The sequence below is a fragment of the Macrobrachium rosenbergii genome, chromosome 51 (assembly GCF_040412425.1).
Source record: "Macrobrachium rosenbergii isolate ZJJX-2024 chromosome 51, ASM4041242v1, whole genome shotgun sequence".
NCBI classification, from domain to species: domain Eukaryota; kingdom Metazoa; phylum Arthropoda; class Malacostraca; order Decapoda; family Palaemonidae; genus Macrobrachium; species Macrobrachium rosenbergii.
This window is the reverse complement of record NC_089791.1, coordinates 52,995,383-53,017,091: the sequence shown is the minus strand read 5'-3', so window position 1 is coordinate 53,017,091 and position 21,709 is coordinate 52,995,383. Positions and strand designations below refer to the sequence as shown.

General features: G+C 37.7%; 1 protein-coding gene across 6 annotated transcripts in view; it reads left to right on the top strand.

The window, feature by feature from the left end:
* LOC136833410 (Na(+)/citrate cotransporter-like) overlaps window positions 1-21,709 on the top strand; it is a 92,011-nt gene that overhangs the window by 1,354 nt on the left and 68,948 nt on the right. For all 6 annotated transcript variants that reach the window (XM_067095539.1, XM_067095535.1, XM_067095521.1 and 3 more), the window contains exon 2: window positions 2,861-2,976. In XM_067095539.1, the coding sequence (XP_066951640.1) occupies window positions 2,863-2,976 (114 nt within the window). In that variant the 5' untranslated portion in view covers window positions 2,861-2,862. The remainder of the gene's footprint in view (window positions 1-2,860; window positions 2,977-21,709) is intronic.

Sequence of the window (21,709 nt, the reverse complement as noted above, 5' to 3'; positions counted from 1 at the left end):
ACCTACATGACTACTGATTTTATGTTTTTAGGGTTGCTAGCCTTTTGTGTAGACCTACACGATAATTCATTTTACGTTGTCCACGGGTTTTAAGCCTATCGTGCAGACCTACACGGTAACTCATTTTATGTTTTTCTGCGAGTTATAAGACTATTGTATAGACTACACAATAACTCATTTCATGTTTTTTTTTTTGGGGGGGGGTGGTTGCAAGCCTATCATTTAGACATACACAATAATTTATTTTGTGTTGTCTACGGGTTTTAAATCTGTCGTGTAGACCTACACGATAGACATCAAGTGACCCTAATCTAAAGCAGTTGTAGCCTGTAGTCATACAAAGTGGGTGACCGGCTCATGCTCATGGGATACCATTATATCTCTTATAGGCTGTTCCTCAGCCAGCAGGAGAGACGCTGTATCTGTAACGAGTGAAATTTGAAGATGGTTTTAATCATAGACTCTCTTTTGAACAGTACAAAGAATATATTCACAAAATGGAAAACGCTAGTTGAGGTGATGTAGAAAGTGAAGTAGGTTTTAATCTTAGAAACCCACTTTTTGACAGTACAAAGAATAGACTTGTAATCTTGAAAAACGCCAGTTGGTGGATGCAGAAAGTGAAATGGGTTTTAATCTTAGACTCACTTTCGGACAGCACAAAGAATAGACCCATAATCTGAAAAACGTCGTGTGGGGGGGGGGTGTGAAGAAAGTGAAGTGAATTTTAATCTTAGACTCACTTTCGGACAGTAAAATGAATAGTAGATTCACAATATGGAAAATGCTAGGTGGGGGGTGTAGAAATTGGAGTGGATTTTAATTGTAGACTCACCTCTGGACAGCACAAAGAGATATTCAAGCAGAAAAACGCCAGGTGCGGGGTGTAGAGGGTTAAGTGGATTTTAATCATAGACTCACTTTTAGACATTACAGAGAATAGATTCGTAATCTGAAAAACACTGATACAATAAGCGCTCTCGAGCGTTGACAGGAGTTAAAGTCAAATGTAAAACCAAGGACGATTAAACGTAAAAACCAAGCATTGTTTGACGAATCAGGACTTTAAAATGGAGAGCACTGGAGGAGTCAGGTACCAGGAATCTGTCCAAGGTCGGAACAATTATGACGGTGGTTATGTGTTCGTGTATTGCAGAGGGAAGCAGAAACTAACCTGTAGTCCTGTACTTCTACAGCTTGTGGAATGTTTAGTCACACGAGAAATATTTTCATTTTTACGTTTCTACAGCTTATGGAATGTTTATTCACACGAGAAATGTTTTCATTTTTACGTTTCATGACCTTAACTCGCAAAAGAAGAGGTCTAGTTTTGTTTTAATTATATAGAAAACGGTGCATTGCTCTAAGCATTTTAATCTATATTTATTTTCTTTGAAACTGACTTATTTTTACTTATTCACAAAAACAATTTAGTTAGGAAAATACGTAATGAAAAACACACGCCTACTGAGGTTAGAATTTAGAGTTTTTTTATAACAAAAATAATTATGACATTACTTTGCCGTCCATTTGCAATAAAGAAACGATATTATGCGCATGATGACTTGGTTCTGTTACGATAACTCAAGAATCTATCTAGTACGAGTCTATTCGTAAAAATATCTGACACATGACCATGGGAATAAAATTATTATTATTATTATTATTATTATTATTATTATTATTATTATTATTATTATTATTATTCAGATGAACCCTATTCATATGGAACAAATCCACCACAGGGGCCACTGACTTGAAATTCAAGTTTCCAAAGAGTATTATCATGTTCAGTTGAAAGAAGTAACAGAAGGTAATAATAGTATATACAGAAAGAAGAACAGATCAGTTATTAGAAAAGAAATAAATACATTAACAAATTAATAAACAAATAGATAAAAATGTAAGTAAATTATTAAAACACAAGGAGAATTGTTTTAGGGTAGTAATGCTTTGTATCATCGCTGGAACGTTCGAAGTTCCAGTCGCACGACATCCTCAGAATGTCTTTGTAAATAGGAACTAAAGAATAGAGAGGAGGCTATAGAATAGTGTGCTTACGGCAAGGGGGAGTACGCGAGAGATTACGCAATAGGAAAAGAGGCTTGTTCAATAGAACGGGCCGAGCGGAGGCGTTGTTGTGAATTAATTTGGGTTACTTTATAGAACATTATGGTTTTAACAGCCTTTGACTTTACTTCCATTTATTGCTTTATAGTTTTGTTTATTTATTTATTTATTTATTTATTTATCTCTATTTATTTATCTCTTTATTTATTTCTTTATTTATTTATTTATCTGTTTATATATACATAAGATATATATATTTATATATTCTCTGGCTCGCCGTTCTGTGTTTCACAGTACAGCCTATGACATTTTGACCACAAGGAATAGGAAAAAAAACCAATATGACAGTCATTGCTGTTTGTACGAAAAAGAATTACTCTTTTCAGTTTCTACTATTTTCTTGTGGGAGGGGGGTGAGGTTGCCAGCCCTACGCCTTTTTATATCCTGGGTGCAGTCTACTACAATCGACTAACCGTCAGCAATCTTATTCACTGCTTAGGTGAAGAAGTGCATAGATCGTTTTAAAGAAACGTGAACATATCGTTCGCGCTTGCCTCGGATTCAAAACTGGGTTTACTGAAAACATACACACACACACACACACACACACACACACACACACACACACACACACACATATATATATATATATATATATATTATATATATATATATATATATACGTGTGTGTTTGTGTATGTGTGTGCATGCATGTGCGCGCGCGCGTAACGAATTCATTTGTTATTTCCTTTAACTGTTTTTATATCCTTACTTATATTTTTTTTCCAGACATGGCGCCAAAAGGCGGTTGCTTTCAATCTCACATCGCCCCCTACTGGAGGTCCTTGGTGCTCGTGGTTTTACCACTTCTTCTGCTGCCTCTCCCGGTCGTCTCTGCCACGTCTGTGAGTACACAACAGCTGTAGTTGTTGTTGTTGCTGTTCTTGTTCTTGTTCGGCTTTGTTGCTGTTGTTAGAAAGTTAAGAGGTAACTTTTTTGCTTGTGTGCTTGTTAAGGAATGGGCGTTGGCAAACAGTTGTGTGTTTTGTGTGTGCTGTTTCACGAGCTTATAGGGATATATATATATATATATATATATATATATATATATATATATATATATATATATATATATATATATATATATATGTGTGTGTGTGTGTGTGTGTGTGTATGTGTGTGTGTTGAGGTATATATATATATATATATATATATATATATATATATATATATATATATATATATACATATAGGTACATGTATATGTGTATATATATAATATATACAGTATATACATATGTGTAAGTGTATGTGTATATACATACACATATACATGTACAAATGAATACTAAGTAAGTTGTATTAACGCCAAGATCCTGTTACTTTATCCTCTAAAACAACAGCCTGCATGAACGTGAAAACATGAAGACTGTAAATACCGGAAGTATATTAGACTGCGAAGAAAATTAAAACTAAAATTACCATGCGTTGATTGACGCCATTTTGCGACACATTTTCCTTTGCGGATTTCTGTTTGTTTTTGTCAGAATATCGCAGAAGGTTAAGATTGATTTCTTTGGCCTAAGTCACTTTTGGTGACACAGTGGAAAGATTTGTGTTTTAATTGAGGAACCCACGCACATTAATTTCTGGTAATAGATTTGACCTTATATTCGTAGATGTTCCAGCTATTGTGAAGTCCAAGGTCTGTGAATATATAGACGCTTCTGATCATTGCGCCATTGAGATGGACATATCTGTCAATCAGTATATTCCTAATTCCACCACTGGAAAAACGGTCTGGCTGAAATTCAGAGCCAAGAGGGGTCGTATTATTGAAGCTTGTCAGACACTTAATATTTCAGATGCTATGTTAGATCCTGATCCCAAGAAAAAGTTAAATGCTGATGGCATCAAATTTATGGCAAATGACTAGTCATGGTTTGATGATACATGTAGACGATCCTACCATGACAAACAGACCAAATTCAACGCATGGAGACAAAATCGTTCAAATGAAAATTACACCATTTTTATTGAGTCTCGCCGAGCTGCGAATAGAACTTACCATACAGCCGAGAGAAATTACAATGATTCCTTGAAGAGGAAACTTGAAGGAATTGCTGAGCCTCATCCGTGGTGGACCAAATTGGCATCATCTGTCTTTGGGTTAGGCTCTTCTTCCATCCCACCACTACTAACATATGATGGTAGATTGGTTACTGGCCCTAGGAACAAGGCTGAACTGCTTCATCGAGCTTTTGAATCTAAGCAATCAGCTGAGGATGTCCCTCTCCCTGGTACTTGTCACCCTGAACCTATTCTTACAAAATTTACATTTCGCTCCAGGGATGTTGAGAAAATTCTGGATAATCTTGATAGCTGGGGTGAAGAAGATCCTGATGGTTTCTTCCCTTTGTTTTTTAAAAAAGTTTCTATTATGTTGTCTCCCAAGATTATTAGATTCTATAGATTTTTATGTCGAAGTAGTATCTTTGCGGATGAGCGCAAACTTAGTAATACAGTGCCTGTTCCAAAGAGTGGCATAGCCTATCTGCAGACTGCAGTAACTACGGACCAATTTCTATTCTCCCTGTGCTCTCCAAAGTTGCTGAAAAACTTATTTTTAAGCCACTATATAAGTATGTGGAACTTAAAGGATTGTTAGCTAATAGCCAATATGCATATAGGAAGCAGTTAGGTACCTGCGATGCTCTTTTAGAACTGACATGTCCTTTGCAAGGGGACCTTGATAAGGGTTTTGAGTGCAAAGTAATTCAAATAGATTTTAGTGCTGCTTTTGATTTAGTAAATCACAAGGCATTTATTTATAAGCTTCAGAATCTTGGAGTGGGTCGATGTGTTTTAGGATTACTTCAAGATTCTCTTACAGGTAGGCAGCAGCGAGTTGCTGTGGACGGGATCTTTAGTGTGCCAAGACCTATTGTGTCTGGGGTTCCACAGGCCAGTGTTCTCGGTCCACTGCCATTTTTAGTGTATACAAATGATATGGTTGTGGCCTGGAAAACAAGATTGTGCAGTATGCCGATGGTGTAACACTTGCGGGTGTAGTAAAGCCTCCACTTATGAGAAATGAAGCTGCCCTCAGCCTCAATCGGGACATGGACCGGATCAGGGATGGTGTAGTCGGTGGGGTTTGAGGCTGAACTCCAGTAAAACGAAATCACCATTGACTAGCTGATCTCTTATAGATTTCCCACCTCCATCTGCCCCTTCAGGTAGATGGAACTTTGCTTAATGAGTCTGAAGCTCAACTATTCTAGTTGTGACTTTTGACTCACGTCTAACTTTTGAGAAACATGCATCTAATGAAAGTTTCAGCAAACACCGCACGAAAGTTAGGTATTGTTCGTAAGGCCTCTTATATTTATAACAGTGATGAAATGAATGCAACCTGTTTTAGGTCATTTGTATTTCCTTTACTGGAATTCTGTTCTTCGGTGTGGATGTCTGCTTCTGCCAGAGATTTATCTCTTTTAGATTGAGTGGTTCGTGGTGGTAGGTTTCTATTTCCTAGTAGTAGCAGTTATGACTTGGGCCATCAACAGCTGGTCTCTTGTTTATCACTTTTTCATAAGATGTATTTCAACAGCGATCTTTCACATTCACAATTGATCCCTGATCCCCTTTTCCTGCCGAGAGCAACCAGATTTGCTGAACAGCCGCACCAGTATGCAGTAAATGTGCCTCGCTGCCGAACTTCTCAGTTCTAGAGGCCCTTTATTCCTCACACCGTTGGACTTTGGAACTGCCTCCCAGCGGATGTCGTGCAATTGGAAATTCAGAAGTTCAAGCGAAGGTGCAATGCATTACTACCCTAATACTATTCTTCTTGCATTTTAATACATTCTTATCTATTTATCTATTTATTAATTTTTTTTCTTTTTAATAAATGGGCTCTGTTCTTTCTGTATTTCCCTTTACTTCCTCTTACTTCTTCCTAATGACCCCATAACATTCTTTGGAAGCTTGAATTTCAAGTGAATGGCCTCTGTGGACTTGTTCCGTATGAATGGGTTTCATCTGCTAAATATAATAAAAATAATAAAGCTACAGCTGAACAACAGCGTTATCTCATTTACCTCACGCGGTGCACTGAAGCATTAAGGTTCTTTGTAGCTTAAGGTTCTCTGCGGCGTCCCTTCGGTCCCTAGCTGCAAACCTTTTCATTCCTTTTAATGTACTTCCGTTCATATTCTCTTTCTTCCATCTTACTTTCCTCAACCCTCTCCTAACAATTGTTTCTTAGTGCAACTGCGAGGTTTTCCCCCTGTTGCACCTTTAAAACCTTTTCTCTCAATTTCCCTTTCAGCGCTGAATGACATCATAGGTCTCAGCGCTTGGCCTTCGGCCTAAATTTTATATTCTATTCTATTCTAAACCTAAGAGGGTTCCGAAGGGAAACCGGTCTGCAGAGAGAGAGAGAGAGAGAGAGAGAGAGAGAGAGAGAGAGAGAGAGGTTATAGGAAAAGGTGATAAATAAATGAATAAATAAATATGAGGGAATAAAAAAATCAAACCGATACACCTGAAATTCAGGAGGCGTCAGCAGCAGCGGAGAGCAGGGATGAATTTGTTCCGCGCTGAAACATTTGGAGATCAGAAAATTCCACAACTGTACTTGGCAAACAATTCTACCATCTTTTAGTTGTAGCCAAGATGAAACTCATAGATAACTGCTCTCTCATCTAAACGTATGCTTCATCCATTGCATGTTAAGGAATAGCCACCCACTGTTTATGCAGACGTGTCATTTATGCTGAGGAACCACGCTGGGGTGACCTCCCAGCCTGACACACATCGCTCAGATGAAAATATGAAAATTTACAAACTAAATATTCTAGTAAACTTTCTTTTCAACCCATTCTTACTCTTTGGGTGTCACAGGCCTCCTTGTGATCTCTTGACTTGGAAGACTCTCTCGTTACTGATAGATAGATAGAATATAGGATTTAGCCAAAGGCCAAGCAAGCGCTGGGACCTATGATGAGGTCGTTCAGCGCTGAAAGTGAAACTGACAGTAAAGAAGGTTTAAAAGGTGTAACAGGAAGAAAACCTCGCAGTTGCACTGTGAATCAGTTGTTAGGAGAGGGCGGAAAGTAAAATGGGAGAAAGAGAATATGAACGGAGGTACAATGAAGGGAATGAACGGGGTTGCAGCTAGGGGCCGAAGGGACGATGCAAAGAACCTTAAGTAATGCCTACAGTGCACCGCAGGAGGTCCACTGACGGCACTATCCCCTTACGGGGGCTCTCTCTTGTTATTGTTACATAACTGGTAATCAGAAACGTCAAGGACCTCTTCAGAAGGCATTCCTTCCTTCGATTACTTAAAAAAAATTATCTTAATATTATGTAATGGAGAGTTTATCTTGTGAATCTGGTTTTGTCAGTCCTGTCAAAATGGAAGACTTATCTTTTTACTTAGAAGATATCAGGTGTCTTATCTACGACAAATCTAGAAGCTGTTTTGCAATGTCGGTGGCAACGATTCTCTCTTGTTTAATGAAGGGAATGTCATTGCTGTTATCACTGTCAGTAGGTCACAGAATCTAGGTTCATTTTTTCTGGTCTACGATGTATGAAAGCGTCAGTTAAACTGGATTAAAAAGCTTTAGTCATTTCATGATCCTGGCGCAGAATAACTAAAGAAAACGATTGTGAACAAAAGAGAATATGTCCTTATAAACCTAACTCCCCGTAGGGGGATAGTGCTTTCAGTGCATCTCACGGGGTACGATGTAGGCATTACTAGGGTTTTTTGCTGCGTCCCTTCGGCCCCTATCTGCAACCCCTTTTATTCCTTTTGCTGTATCTCCGTTCATATTCTCTTTCTTCCATCTTACTTTCCACCCTTTGCTAACAATTGTTTTATAATGCAACTGCGAGGTTTTCCTCCTGCTCTGCCTTTGAAACCTTCTTACTCTCAATTTCCCTTTCAGCGCTGAGTGACCTCGTCATAAGTACTAGGCGCTTGGCCTTGTCCTAAATTTTAAATTCCATTCCATTTCTATTACCTAGCTGTAAAATGGATAGAAAGTTAAACTGTCAAAAGATTCCTCCTGAAGAGTTCCATCCTGTAGAGGCTGCTGGATAGATAGGGCGCCCTTGAGAGCCTTCAGTGACCTACACCTACCTTACATCTGTATATCTTTTCCCTTCAGGGGACCGTATCACACTCGGCAAAGTATCAACAATACTCTTTGTTCCAGATGCTTTGTCTTGTGGGCCCTGCTATGAGACCTTTAATTTCCTAATATCTCTGTAATTATACAATTTGAGGATGTTAATACATTCGATATTCACGCCCTGTGCATAACTTTACTAATGTTATACTCGTCATTGCACGAGTGCTAGAGGTTTCGCCACAAACAACGGCGTCGCATTGGCTGGAAAATTATCGTTTCTTATTTAATGATATCACGCATTGTCCTCGCATTTGTCATACCAGAGACAGACAGTATTCCATTGTTTCGTATTTCTCGTCCAGAAAATGAGGGCGCTTACTTCTTTGTTTAAGAGAAACCATGAACAGGGAGAGTTACCACCACCTGCAAAGAACAAAGATTTTTGTCTAGGCGTAACGTACAAAGAACGTTCAGTTAGTTCCTGAGGCTTATTTACAATATATTTATCCTTAGATGTTCAGCAAAACCTTTTTGTAGATCAAATACTTGCTGTTGATTGCAGTTATTATGTATATGTATGCGGGGGTTGTGTGTGTGTGTGTGTGTGTGTGTGTGTGTGTGTGCTTAGAAGGGGAGGGGGGTGTGATATTAACATACTCAGGACACCTAACCTGGTAAATTCAGATTTGGTATTTTATAAGTTTGGCCGACACAGGAGACCTTTGCATATTCATTAAGTTAATGATCAAGCCGATGATTTTAGAATCTACGATCGTATATACTACAGGTTACAACGATTCCCTCTATTTTTTAACCAAAGGAATCTCAGTATCTTATCATAGCCTGTAGCTCACAAAATCTATGTCAATCCTTTGTTTATGATGTATTAAAGCTCTTGTTAATTTCACTGGTCAGTAGGTCAGGAAATCTAAGTTATTCCTTTGTTTATCCTTTGTTAAATTGACTGGTCACACTTGCAGAGACCCAAAAGGCTTTGCAAATTAGGATTGGTCTCGAGGTTCGGTCTAGCGATGGGAAACTTCGTTGGGACTAGATCACCTCCTGGGATCTCAGTCCATGAGTAAGTCTCCTGAAGTCCAGTTATTTTAGTCTATTTAAACAGTGAATATCCATCCCCCTTCAATGTTAAAGTCATAAAATATGTCATATCTAAACACTGCTCTCGTTTTCGGTAGCAGCGAACAAGCAACGAACGAGAACTGACGACGATTAGAACATTTATGTGAAACCGAGGTATTAGACTGCTATCAAGCCATGAGTGACGGTGTCAAAGCACTTGACGATTTATCGTCAAGATTTGCGGACTGCCAGAGGAGATAGGCAGCTTTTGGGTTAGTCAGAGAAAGATAGGGATACTGTACTGGAAGAATGAGACCTCTTGACAGAATAGGGTATGAAGAAGACGTTTGTGTTCGTGAGTGTGTGCGTGTTCTAGCTCAGTCTGGTATATTGGTAGTATGAACAAATGTGTGTATCGATAGTACGCATTTATTTATATTTATTTTTTCAGAGTAGTCCTTGTATTTTTATAATTTACTTACATTTTTATCTGTTTATTTATTAATTTGTTAATTTATTTCCTATTACGAACAGCATATTCTTGGAAGCTTGAATTTCAAGTCAATGGCCCCTGTGGTGGGCTTGTTCCATACGAATAGGGTTCATCTTCTGAATAATAATAATAATAATAATAATAATAATAATAATAATAATAATAATAATAATAATAATAATAATAATAATAATAATAATAGCACTGATGCACAGATCAAAAACATAGTCGTTCATTCGACAAACATGTAAAATCGAAGTAAAGGTAACAATTCATATATTTTATTGCTATGGTAACCATATCATAGTTATCAAAGTATCATTTATTCTCCTAAATGATAGGAATACTATTCTTTACTATATATATATATATATATATATATATATATATATATATATATATATATATATATATATATATATATATATATATATATATATATAATACTATTGACCAACCTGGCACTGCCTGGAAAAACTCTGAATGACATTCGATAAACTTTCTCTCTGTCTCCCTGCTTTCTCCCCTAACACCCCCTCTTCTCTCTCTCCTTCTCCTCTCAATCTCTTTCTCTCTCTCCCACCACACCCATTCAGTATTATAGAATTCAACAACCTAAGGCTGTGTATTCACGATCAAGTTTACTGGTAATTTCTTCTGTCAGTTCAACGAAACTGCCGTTAAAACTTATGTGTAGACAACAGTTTGTGGGCAGAGACAATCCACTCACTAGAACGAATAAACTGATGGTATTACCTGAATATCTTCAGACTGACTGACAGGTAATTGCACGTGTTGACAGGTTATCATCAATATCAATGATGTCTTTTTATGATATGTGTTGCTATAATGAAAGTAAACTTCACTGTCCAATCCATAAAAAACTGAACCAATCCCTCAGTTCTAATTTAAACTCATTCATTAATATTGTATGAGAATAGACGCCTTTTTTTTAATAAGAAATATTTAGTCAATACTCTGTTATGCCTTTTTACTTCTTTCCTATTAAGTGAATTACTGCAACAGTTAGCCTTCCACCCACTCATCATATTAAAAAAAAAGTGGCAAAACACTTTCCTATATGGCTAACTTCAAATCGTGATACATATTTTTATATTGGTTTTAGGGACATTTTTAACACAACAAAATAAATTGTCATTATCTTTACAATGACATCAAATTCCTTAATAATTGTGTATAAATTTACACATTTGGCATCTATAAACTTGGTCAATTCGTACAATAACGTAAACATGAATCAAACAAAATCTTTCCCTTCTTGGAGGAATGGTAGGTAATCGGTTATTTATTGTTTTGGATAAATAAGCGTTGATAAAAGATAGAAATTAATATATATATCATTCTAATATATAACCATAAACAATAATTTTATTTTCCTAAATGATGGGAATACTATTCTTTACTGTTTATGATTACATCAGCAAAAGGTATGAATTGACGTGTTGTGTAAGCTGTGAGCACTTCGAGTTACTCAAAGTGCAGTAGTTGACATTTTTAATTTAACCCCTATTTGCATCTAATACATTTACCCTCCAAGTGCCTTTCGGAAAAGATTTCCAAATGTAATGATCTACATTCCTGTTAAGTTTTAATCTAGAATTTTCAGTCATTATTCTCCAGGTAATCAGTACCAAGCAACGTAAAGAGAAACTTATCTTCCGCATGCTGTAAAGTGTTTTGCCAGCTCGCACAATAATTAGTTCCAACCTTCAACCACTGAGGGTCCAAGGTGATATTTCGATTACTCCACCACAGCCAACAGCATGTTGTTCTTCCTACATGATGTTGGTGATCATGTAATAAATGACATAGGATTGTGTGTGGGACCATTTTAACACCGTACGCAAAAAGGGACTGTGTTTATTTACTTATTATACCATATAACGTCTTCAACAGTATGAATGAATGGGTTGGGCAAATGACTTGTGATTATTGCTTTTCACACGATGAAGTGGTTGCCAGATGTCGCGTGTTAGTCGGGGAGCTTAGGGACTTGATCGTGCAGATTCATCAAAAAGCATTAAATTTGGCCCAGAAGTAGGTTATACTATATTATTTCGAATTCTAGAGAGTGCCAAGAAAATTGCCCACATTAACCCCCTTTTTTGGGGGGAAAAACCCCCTTGAGGAGGGTATTTTTTCTATATTTTTCATTTTTTCTCCAAAACTATGCATTGTGTGTGAAAATGTACATGATCATAAAAAATGGAAATTAAATTCTACACAAAGTCTTCTTTATGTTATTCTTGTAAATATAATAGTTTCTGCGTAAATCACCCCGCAAGTGGAGGCATATATTGCTGTAAATGAAAAAAATCGATTTCACGATTACTTTTGCCTCAATAACTCAAGAATGATGCATTTCTGGATAAATTACCATAGAGATGAAATTGTAGGTAATATTTCTTTTTTATATATATATATATATATATATATATATATATATATATATATATATATATATATATATATATATATATATATTGCTGTTTGCAATAGAAAACGTGTTGTGCATTTGGCACATGTGTGGACTAGACCATCATGAAATAAGAATTTTCAGCCAACAAATTCATCTCTACGGTATTTTTATCGAGAAATAAAACTTTCAATAGTTATTGAAGGGTTATTTATTTTATTTATTATTCTTGGGCACAGCACCAGGAGTTATTGGAGGGGGGTTGTTTCCATAGCCATAGTGTGTCTGTCTGCCAATAATCATTAATTTTCTTGTTATGAATAAAAAAAATCCAGTAAAGGTGTAAAAATTGTTACATAATACAAAACTGCAAGGTAAAATTTAGTAATCACAATTTTCCAGAGTAAAAAAAATATATTTTGAGATAAAGAGTGTTAGAGAACTACAATTTCCCATATCATCATCATCATCATCATCATCATCATCATCATTCATCACAGTCAAAGTAAATACATCAACCTTAAGACTTGCACAGTCCCCAATAATGCAACCGTGCAGTTTTGTAGAAACCTCAGAATAATTGGCCACACAATTTTCTCAGCATAACAGAAATTAGCAATGAAATATGACAAAGGCAATGTGCAAGAGCTAGATATTTTTTACATTACAGTAGTATCATCATCACAGTCATTGTATATGCATCAACTTCCACAGTTACGTTGTCTTGTGGAGTGAAAAAAAGGTGTAGTGCAAGCCTCAAAATAAATTAAACACATAATTCTCTAGTGTACTCAAAGTCAATATTGAAATATATAGGGTGTATGTATATACATATAGAAATAATGTACAGTAACTGCAGTATTACACATCACCATTATCATTAACATCAGTCATTGTCATGCATCAACCTTGACATTAGAAGAGTCCTTCACAGTTAAAAAAAAATCGGTATAATACAAACTTAAAAATTTTCCCACAGTTCTCCAGTGTAATAAAAATCAGCATTAAAAGAAAAAAGTTACTAGAATTATCATTTTAAACATCACCATCATCATTACAGTCACTGTTTATGCATCCACCTTCACACTTGCATAGTCTGGTGTAGTGGACTCCAGCTCTAGTACATTTGCAATTTCTAGTACAAGATTTTATACAACCACAGTGGAGGAGGATGGAATATGCATTGCCAACATCTGCAAGTGATGTCCAGTATGGCAGCCAGGTGCCACTGTCATCTCTGTGCCAGCCCTATTCACTAAAGTCTGGGATTTCTTGGGATTGTGAAATGGCCTGATCCCAGTAAAAGCTGGCCTGAAGCAATACCCTCTTTATGTGTTGGAACAGTGCTGCCTGAGTAGATGGTAGATTCCCAAGTGTTCTGCCAGTTGTAAAAAGTGCCTGGCTTCAGTGACCTTGGCTAAACCACACCCCTTACTGTACATTAGCACCACAAATCTTTCTAAGTTTTGCATGTGGTGAGACTCAAGGGTGAAGAGTTTGGGGTCTTTGCTAAGGGCTTTCAGTGTTTTAGTAAGTCCAGGTGTACTTTGCCAAGATGCCCATGCAGTCTTTTTGCCACAGCTAAGGAACTGTGATGTTGTGTCACATCCTGTAATGGCATGAAATAGTGGCAATGCCAGGGACTTGCATGCTCCGAGCTGAGAACAGATATCGTGTATGGGAATATCACAATATTTCTTTCCGCTGTCAAAACTTACCCACAGCTGTGAGAGACCGAGTGTGGTAAAGAGTCGTATGGAAAGAACCACCACATCACTGTCAACAGTGCGCACATACGCTGTCTTGTGACCTTTTTCTGCAGCATGTGCCGGATGAAGCAAGAGTCTCGAATCTGCCTCAGAGTGATTACAGGGTTGGAGTGCTGAAACATCATAGGGCCTGTTAGAAAGCAAGAAAAAAAAAGTTTAATCATGCAATGATTTTTTTTAATAGCTATTAACGAATTTTTTTCTCGGCATATTTATGCAGAAACGTTAATATGTAAAAGGAAATAATACATACCTAATGAAAGAGAAATATTTGCCCTATAATTTCATCTCTATGGTAATTCATATAGAAATGCGTCATTCTTGAGTTACTGAAGGAAAAGTAATCGTGAAATCGATTTTTTTCATATACGGCAAAATGTGCCGCCATTTGCAGGGTGATTTACGCAGAAACTATTATATTTACAAGAATAACTCATTAAGAAGAATTTGTGCAAAAATTAATTTTAATTTTTTTTATTCGTGTACATTTTACATGCAACGCTCCGTTTTGGACAAAAAAAGAAAAATATAGAAAAAATACCTTCCGCAGGGGGGTTTTCCCCCCAAAAAAGGGGGTTAATGTGGGCAATTTTCTTGGCACTCTAGAATTCGAAATAGTATAGTATAACCTATGTCTTGGCCAAATTTGATGCTTTTAGATGAATCTGCACGATCACCCCGTCCACAGTCCCTAAGCTCCCAACTATAAGTTTTTCGTTTTCATAGGCGTCATTTCAGATTTTTGTTGGGGAGAGGGGCAAAGACAGTTTGGCCAGCGAAGCGAGCCTAATCAGCTGAGTTTTTTTTTTTTTTAGCTATTTTATGTGTTTTTGAAGCCACATGAGCAAGGTATTTTTCAGAAAAATTATATACTCCCACTACTATATGTTTTATCATCACTGGTAGCTAGTAGACAGACAAAAAGTTCAAGAAACATATCTTATTTTCTGGAGAAATTTTATATATTTATGATTGCACATTCAAAAAGAAAACATGCTGTTACTTCTTGGGGCTTGGGGTGAGGGGGCTAAGTTGAGGCTTTTGGGGCAACTTGGGTCTTGGGGTTACAAAGTTGAGTCTTGAGGGGGCATTTCACCCCCAGCCCCAAATGACAACCCCTGTATGCAGACGCTGCCTTCCACTCTTTTGCATCATAAATTGTTGTTCTTCTTCTTAGGTAATAATTTAGTAATAAACCTCATACACAGATGTAGATTTTACTCCAAAGTGTTTGAGTGATGTTCTTGAGAGAGAGAGAGAGAGAGAGAGAGAGAGAGAGAGAGAGAGAGAGAGAGAGAGAGTGAGTTTGGTGGTGATTTCCGCTGGCTGAAATTATCGATTTAGGTTTTCAATGTGGATTTCATTAAGGTAATAAACAGTTATATTAATTATTATCATAAATTATGATCGAAATTCACGTAAATTCTGGATCAAATTGATGTTATAGGGTTTATTGTTGTAGGTCAATCGCCATACTTGGCAACACCAGAAGAAAAGGTGAAAACGTCAGGTGAAAATGAGAATAAACCCAGAAAACTGAAGGAAAAGGTGACGTAAAAACGAAAAATTCATTTGTTTTGTCTGTGTTTGTATGTATGTCACGGGGTAGGGGTTTGATTTTGAGATAAAACCTTTCTGGAGTGACACAGAGGCCGTGTGCAAAATTTTGTCTTGGTCTCTCAAGCGGTTCGGATTTCTATAGTGGAAAAACAAATACGCAGACACTCATTTATATACTCGTATATATAGATATATATGTACTGGATTTTACTCATCTAGTAGTCTGAATAAAGATTAATCTTCGTTTGATTTAATACAGAGAGAGAGAGAGAGAGAGAGAGAGAGAGAGAGAGAGAGAGAGAGAGAGAGACTGCTGAGAAACCATCTGTATAGGGCTAGGATGGCACGTTTTCAGCAACCACTCACAGCTTAGGTTAAATATCCCGCCAGTGACCTTCGTTGTTGTGACGCCATGCTTGACACAAATCAATCAGTCAGCCCCGCCAAAGCTGGACGAACATAAGTCGTATCAGGAGGGATGTCTGAAGGGGCCGGCACGGCAACAAACAAAAGTAGGAAATCGTCCATCGGGAACCATTACGATTGATCACCGGCGTCGATAATGGCGGCCAAAAGCCGCCGCCGACCGTCGAAATGATTGTTCTTTTCTTTCGTTTTTTTGCGTAAATTTGTTATTCTTCGGTTAGTCATTTCGTTGTGCTATTGCTATATCCTTTTATATATTTTCATTCTATTGTCTTTGCGTATTTGTAGTTTATTTGGTCTTTGCAAGTCTTCTGTTGCTTGTTTTCTGCGTTGTTTAAGTAGGTCGATGTTGCCCAAAATGCAGCGTCCATGTCCCAATTCTCTTCAGAATGTAGAACTATCTACTACTACTACTACTACTATTACTACTTCTCTAATTGCTACTCCAGCTATTATGACAACTACTATAAGCTATAGCGAGATCTAGACCTATTCCTCAAAATAAGAAACAGCTTAGCCGTCCCACTTCTCTGCGATGGTGGCGTTAGTACCATATACAGTATATGGACTTTGGTTTTTTACAGGTTGTAACAACTCTCGAGTTAACTTCTGCAAGCCAGAGGTGAGTCCTACTGGCCCACTTGTCCGAGTTCTTGGGGCATGTGTCCTAAATACCAATCCATGGCATACCCAGGACCCACTAAGACTTATTGTTGTTAGAAATTAAAAAGACGGCTTTAAGTTAGGTCTAAAGGGAAGTCTTACCTCACTTGCGCTTTTACAGTGATGTTTATCTATAACATAAAATCACTGTAAAGGGAAATTTCATATTCTTTGTTTTCCAGTAAGTTTGAACTAAGGAATTCTACGTAGAGTGATAGTACCATCAGTGCACCTCACGCAGTGCACTGCAAGCATTACTTACAGGTTCTTTGCAGTGTCCCTTCGGCCCCTAGCTGCAACCCCTTTCATTCCTTTGACTGTACCTTCGTTCATATTCTCTTTCTTCCATCTTACTTTCCTCAACCCTTTCTAAGAACTGCTTCAAAGTGCAACTGTGAGGTTTCCTCCTGTTAAACCTTTAAAAAACCTTTTCGCTCTCAATTTCCCTTTCAGCGCCGAGTGACCTCATCATAGGTCAGGCGCTTGGACTCTGTAAGTAATTTATATTCTTATTCCGATTCCGAAATAGGGAATGTTGAGATCAAATAAGTGGGAATCTATAGTCCACATTACAGCAGTTTTTGGTGTTTAATGATATCAGTCTTTCGAAACCATTTTACGAACACGATAACAGTGACCTTGATTTCTACTCAGTTTTCATCAGCTGATGACATGACCTTCTTTACCTCGCTGCCGGTTACAGGGAAAGATCATTTTTGCAGGTCCCAGAGATTCAAATCGTATACAACGTTAGTTTTCCATGTGGTATCTATATTTATTCGTCTTTCTTCCATTTGTGAAGTTTATTCGAGAGGTTGGACAACTTATTACGTCTGTGTCTGTTACCGGAATATCTCGAGAACTGATGGACGAATCTTGGTGAAACTTTGGAGAAGTTTTCTTGATTTAACCGATCTTTGATGATTAACCTTTGAAAGAAATAAGCTGAGATGACGATTAGTTTCCTTGGAAATAATCTGACCCATAAAAAATTTGTTTAAGTATTTTGGGAGGTTAAACACAAAATAACTTACACAGCTCCGTTTAAATAAAATTTTTTAGAACTATTTTTGGAGGCTCAACGTAAAATAACTTATACAGTTACGATAGAAATTCACTCGACTTTGTAACTGCCAGGTGTGAAATTCATTTACGACTCATGGCTTAGTTCAAGGTCAAGGTCAACGTAATGAAGATAGGGTAGTGATGATAAGCTGTGTTAATCTCTACTCTTGTAAGAATAATTAGCCTTGTTGAGGCCCGAAAGCCAATTAAATTGAATAAGCTAGTCAGTTAATGATATTTTCCTTCAACAACAAATTGAAGTTTCTTCTAGTTCAAGGTCACCGTTTATACTTTGAAGAAGCAACTTTATGTAGTTGGAATGTCCAGCGATAAATTTTCTCGTATGATGAGCTGATAGCCTTAACAGGCATATTCTGAATTCATTTGTGTGTATGTGTGTGTCTGTGTGTGTGTGTGTGTGTACACGCTCGTAAGGTGAACGTAACCTTAACAATAAAGTATTAGTAGATTAAACCGTTTAATACTACTCAGTTTGGTAGGAGTTTTATCTTGGCTACAGCTAAGTTGTGGAATAGTTCGCCTGTTGTAATTGTGGAATCTTCTGATTTCCCAATATCTAAGCGAGGGGAAATTCATCCCTGCTCTCCGCAGCTGATGAAGTCTCCCGAATTTCAGGTGAATCGGTTTTATTTTCTATTACCTCATATTTATTTTTTCTCATTATCTTTTCTTATAACTTCTCTCTCTCTCTCTCTCTCTCTCTCTCTCTCTCTTCCTGTGACAAATATGCATTCAGGCCTCACGCGGTGCTGGTATAGGAGCAGCTTAATTTGATTTTTGGCCAGAATCGTTCATTTGATGATACAAGCATGAAATTTGGTATGTACGTCACTTTTTGAAAAAACAGTGCTAGCCACCAAAAATTCTCATATGGCCGCTAGCATGCCAAAAACAGCCATAAACCATAAAAACGCCGATCTCCGTCCATGTATTTCCGACTTTTGCTACTAAAAAAGGCTACTAATGATGGGAAGGCAAAGAGGATATGCTCTTTTATTATAATGTCCCAAAGGGTTGCAAACTACAGAGCCGATCTTTCAGTCAAGTCAACACTGTTGTTCCCAAGGTAGGGGGGATTCTGCAGACAGCAATGAGGCAAGCGGAAGGTTTTGGCATAAAAAAACCAGTTGTTTTGGGCAGATGAAGCTCAGTATCAAAGTAAAGACAATTCATATAAGAGAAGGATGACTAAGATTAAACTATGGAGGTAGCGCCAAGTGAGTGTATGTCGTTCATTACCAGGGCACACTGGTGACGGACACTGCTGTGAACCTCAGCATGGGGTTCAATATCAGTTAAACTGCAAGTTTAGTATCCCGGTGAACGATCGGGTTAGGTGTAGGGCAACGGCTCGAACCTAACTGTATCGCATACATGAAAGTGATTAAGGTGGTAAAAGGATAAACCCTCGTCCAGCTCATCTTAAGTTCAAAGTATCTTATCATGGATGCCAAGCCAAAAATGCAAACTGACTGGAGTAGATGCTGTCTTTGTCAAGAGGACAAAAGTGATGAAACACTAATTTCACCTCTTATCTTATTTCAGAGGAAACAGGACTCTGCTGGATATGTTAATCTTGCAAAGAATGTACCATTGTTTCATGCTGTTATTGCTATGCCAAAATCATTTGATCCAGTACGGTTAGATGATGGAGAAGGCATATAAACTACATGAATAAGAAATAAAGCAAAATATCATAACAGCTGCGGACTTTTGTTTAATAGCCAAATTGAAAAGAGTACAGAAGAGAACAGTGACTCCCAGTACATCAGGCACAGAAGAATACTGTGGAAAGAGATGAAGAACCTCAGATCCTCTAAAGGTACAATATTTTTTGAGTGAAGAAGAGGATGAAATTTCAAATTTAAGACAAGCAATCACAATGCAGATGAATGAAAAGCTCAGTTCATGTGCCAAGACCGTAAACCATGCAAAGTTCCTACGTTATGCAGACAGCAGCACTCAAGAACTGAAGTATCAACCACGAAGCTGGGCAGACTTATACAATACAACTCAGAGAGAGCACATCTTAATGCGATAAAGCAAGAGGAGAATCGCCACGATCAATGGAAAGAGCTACATCCTGAGGCTTTTTCTGAACTTGTTAGCTACATCATTGATAACAAGGTTACTAATGCAGAAACATCACCTGTAATATTCAGACTTGCTGATCTAGCTTCCCTATACAAGCGCCGGCTACAACAACTAGGTGTAGACTCCCTAGACGCCAATACCACCAGGTTAAAAGAGCAGTTACTCTCTAGAGTCTCTGAGTCTGAGGCCCATCGGAAAGGGCGGATGTTTTTCTAGCATTCAGAAAAGACATTGGCACAATTCTGTCTGATGTTAGCAAGTTCAGTGAAGCTATTCATCTAGCTAAAGTTGCAGATACCATTCGGAGAGAAATGCTTGCTCATAAGACAAAATTCAGTCAAGATTTACAAGAAGGACTTGAAAGGTTGTTTTCGCGAGCACTTCTACACTTTGTTTGCAGCACTGAGCATGGTTTTTGACATCAGGTCCCATCTGGACCATGGTGTTGTACTGTCAGATGTTGCTGTTGCACAACGTTTACAATACAACTGCTACTCCAAGTATACTGAAGGATCAAAAACCCGCAAACATGCAAAAAACTGTGAAACACCTATTCTTATATATGTTGGGATGAAAGTGTTTACCATAACAAGAAAGAGAGAATTAATTGACAAGCTTCACGAGAACTGAATTAGCATATCATATGACGGAGTGTTGGAAATAACAGGACAGTTAGGTGAGAGTGCAGAAAAGCTATATGTGGAAGATGATGATGTGTGTCCACCTATTTTGGGAAAGGACTTTTCACATCTTCTGCTTTAGACAACACAGACCACAATCCAACAGCCGCAACATGTAAAAAAGACAGGATTAGACTGTAGTGCACTCTGTAGCTGCCCTTGTCATGCATCTTGAGGAGTCTAAAACACTGACGTTCAACAATGATAGAAGGAGAATAGACGCTAATATGCTCATAATCATAATTCTCAAATGTGGCACAGTTAACAATGAGTTGGTATATTTGTCACTTATATTTTAATTATCTATGAACAAATGGCTATAAATACTCATAGAAATCAAGTTATATGGACAATATGTAGAAAACCAAGAAAATTAGATTATTTTGCATATTAGAAACATTTGGCAGCCATCTTGGAAAATGGCCGACAAACTGGATTCCTGAATGGCAGCGACTGTTCTCCCAGGTAAAGTCTACAATTTTATGGCAAAGAACCCTCTAATTTTATCCCAATAATGATTAAACTTTGGCTATTTATACACAAAATATGTTGGCATTTTTTCACGATAATCGTCATATGGCGGCCATCTTGGAAAATGGCCACCTAAGGGAATTTCAGATGACTACCACTTTTTTCTTAAAGTCTACCTCCCAATCGAGTATTTCTGCCATTTTATGCCTGTATCATCAAATGAACGATTGTATGGCTTATCTGCTCCACTAGTAGGCATTACTCAAGGTTCTAAGCAGCGTCCCTTCGGCCTCTAGCTGCAACCTCTGTCATTTCTTTTCCTGTATCTCCATTCATATTCTCTTCCTTCCATCTTACTTCCCACCCTCTAACAATTGTTTCATGGTGCAACTGCGAGGTTTTCCTCTTATTAAGTATTTAAAACCTTCCTACTGTCAACTTCCCCTTTTCACCGCTGAATGACCTCATCATAGGCCCCAGTTCTTGGCCTTGGTCTAAATTCTATATCCCTTCCTTCCCTCCTTCCTCTCTCTCTCTCTCTCTCTCTCTCTCTCTATGAAGGTTGACTTCCCTTTGGAGCCCTCTTGGGTTTATTATAGTCTGTCCATAAGGATTTTCAGCTGAAGATTTAAAGATAAAAAGAAAGATAGAGAGAAAGAATAAAAGAAAGGGAGGTCCTCTTTTTTTTGGGTGGGGGTTGGCCAGCGAGTTCTGTGAACTTTTGTCAGAT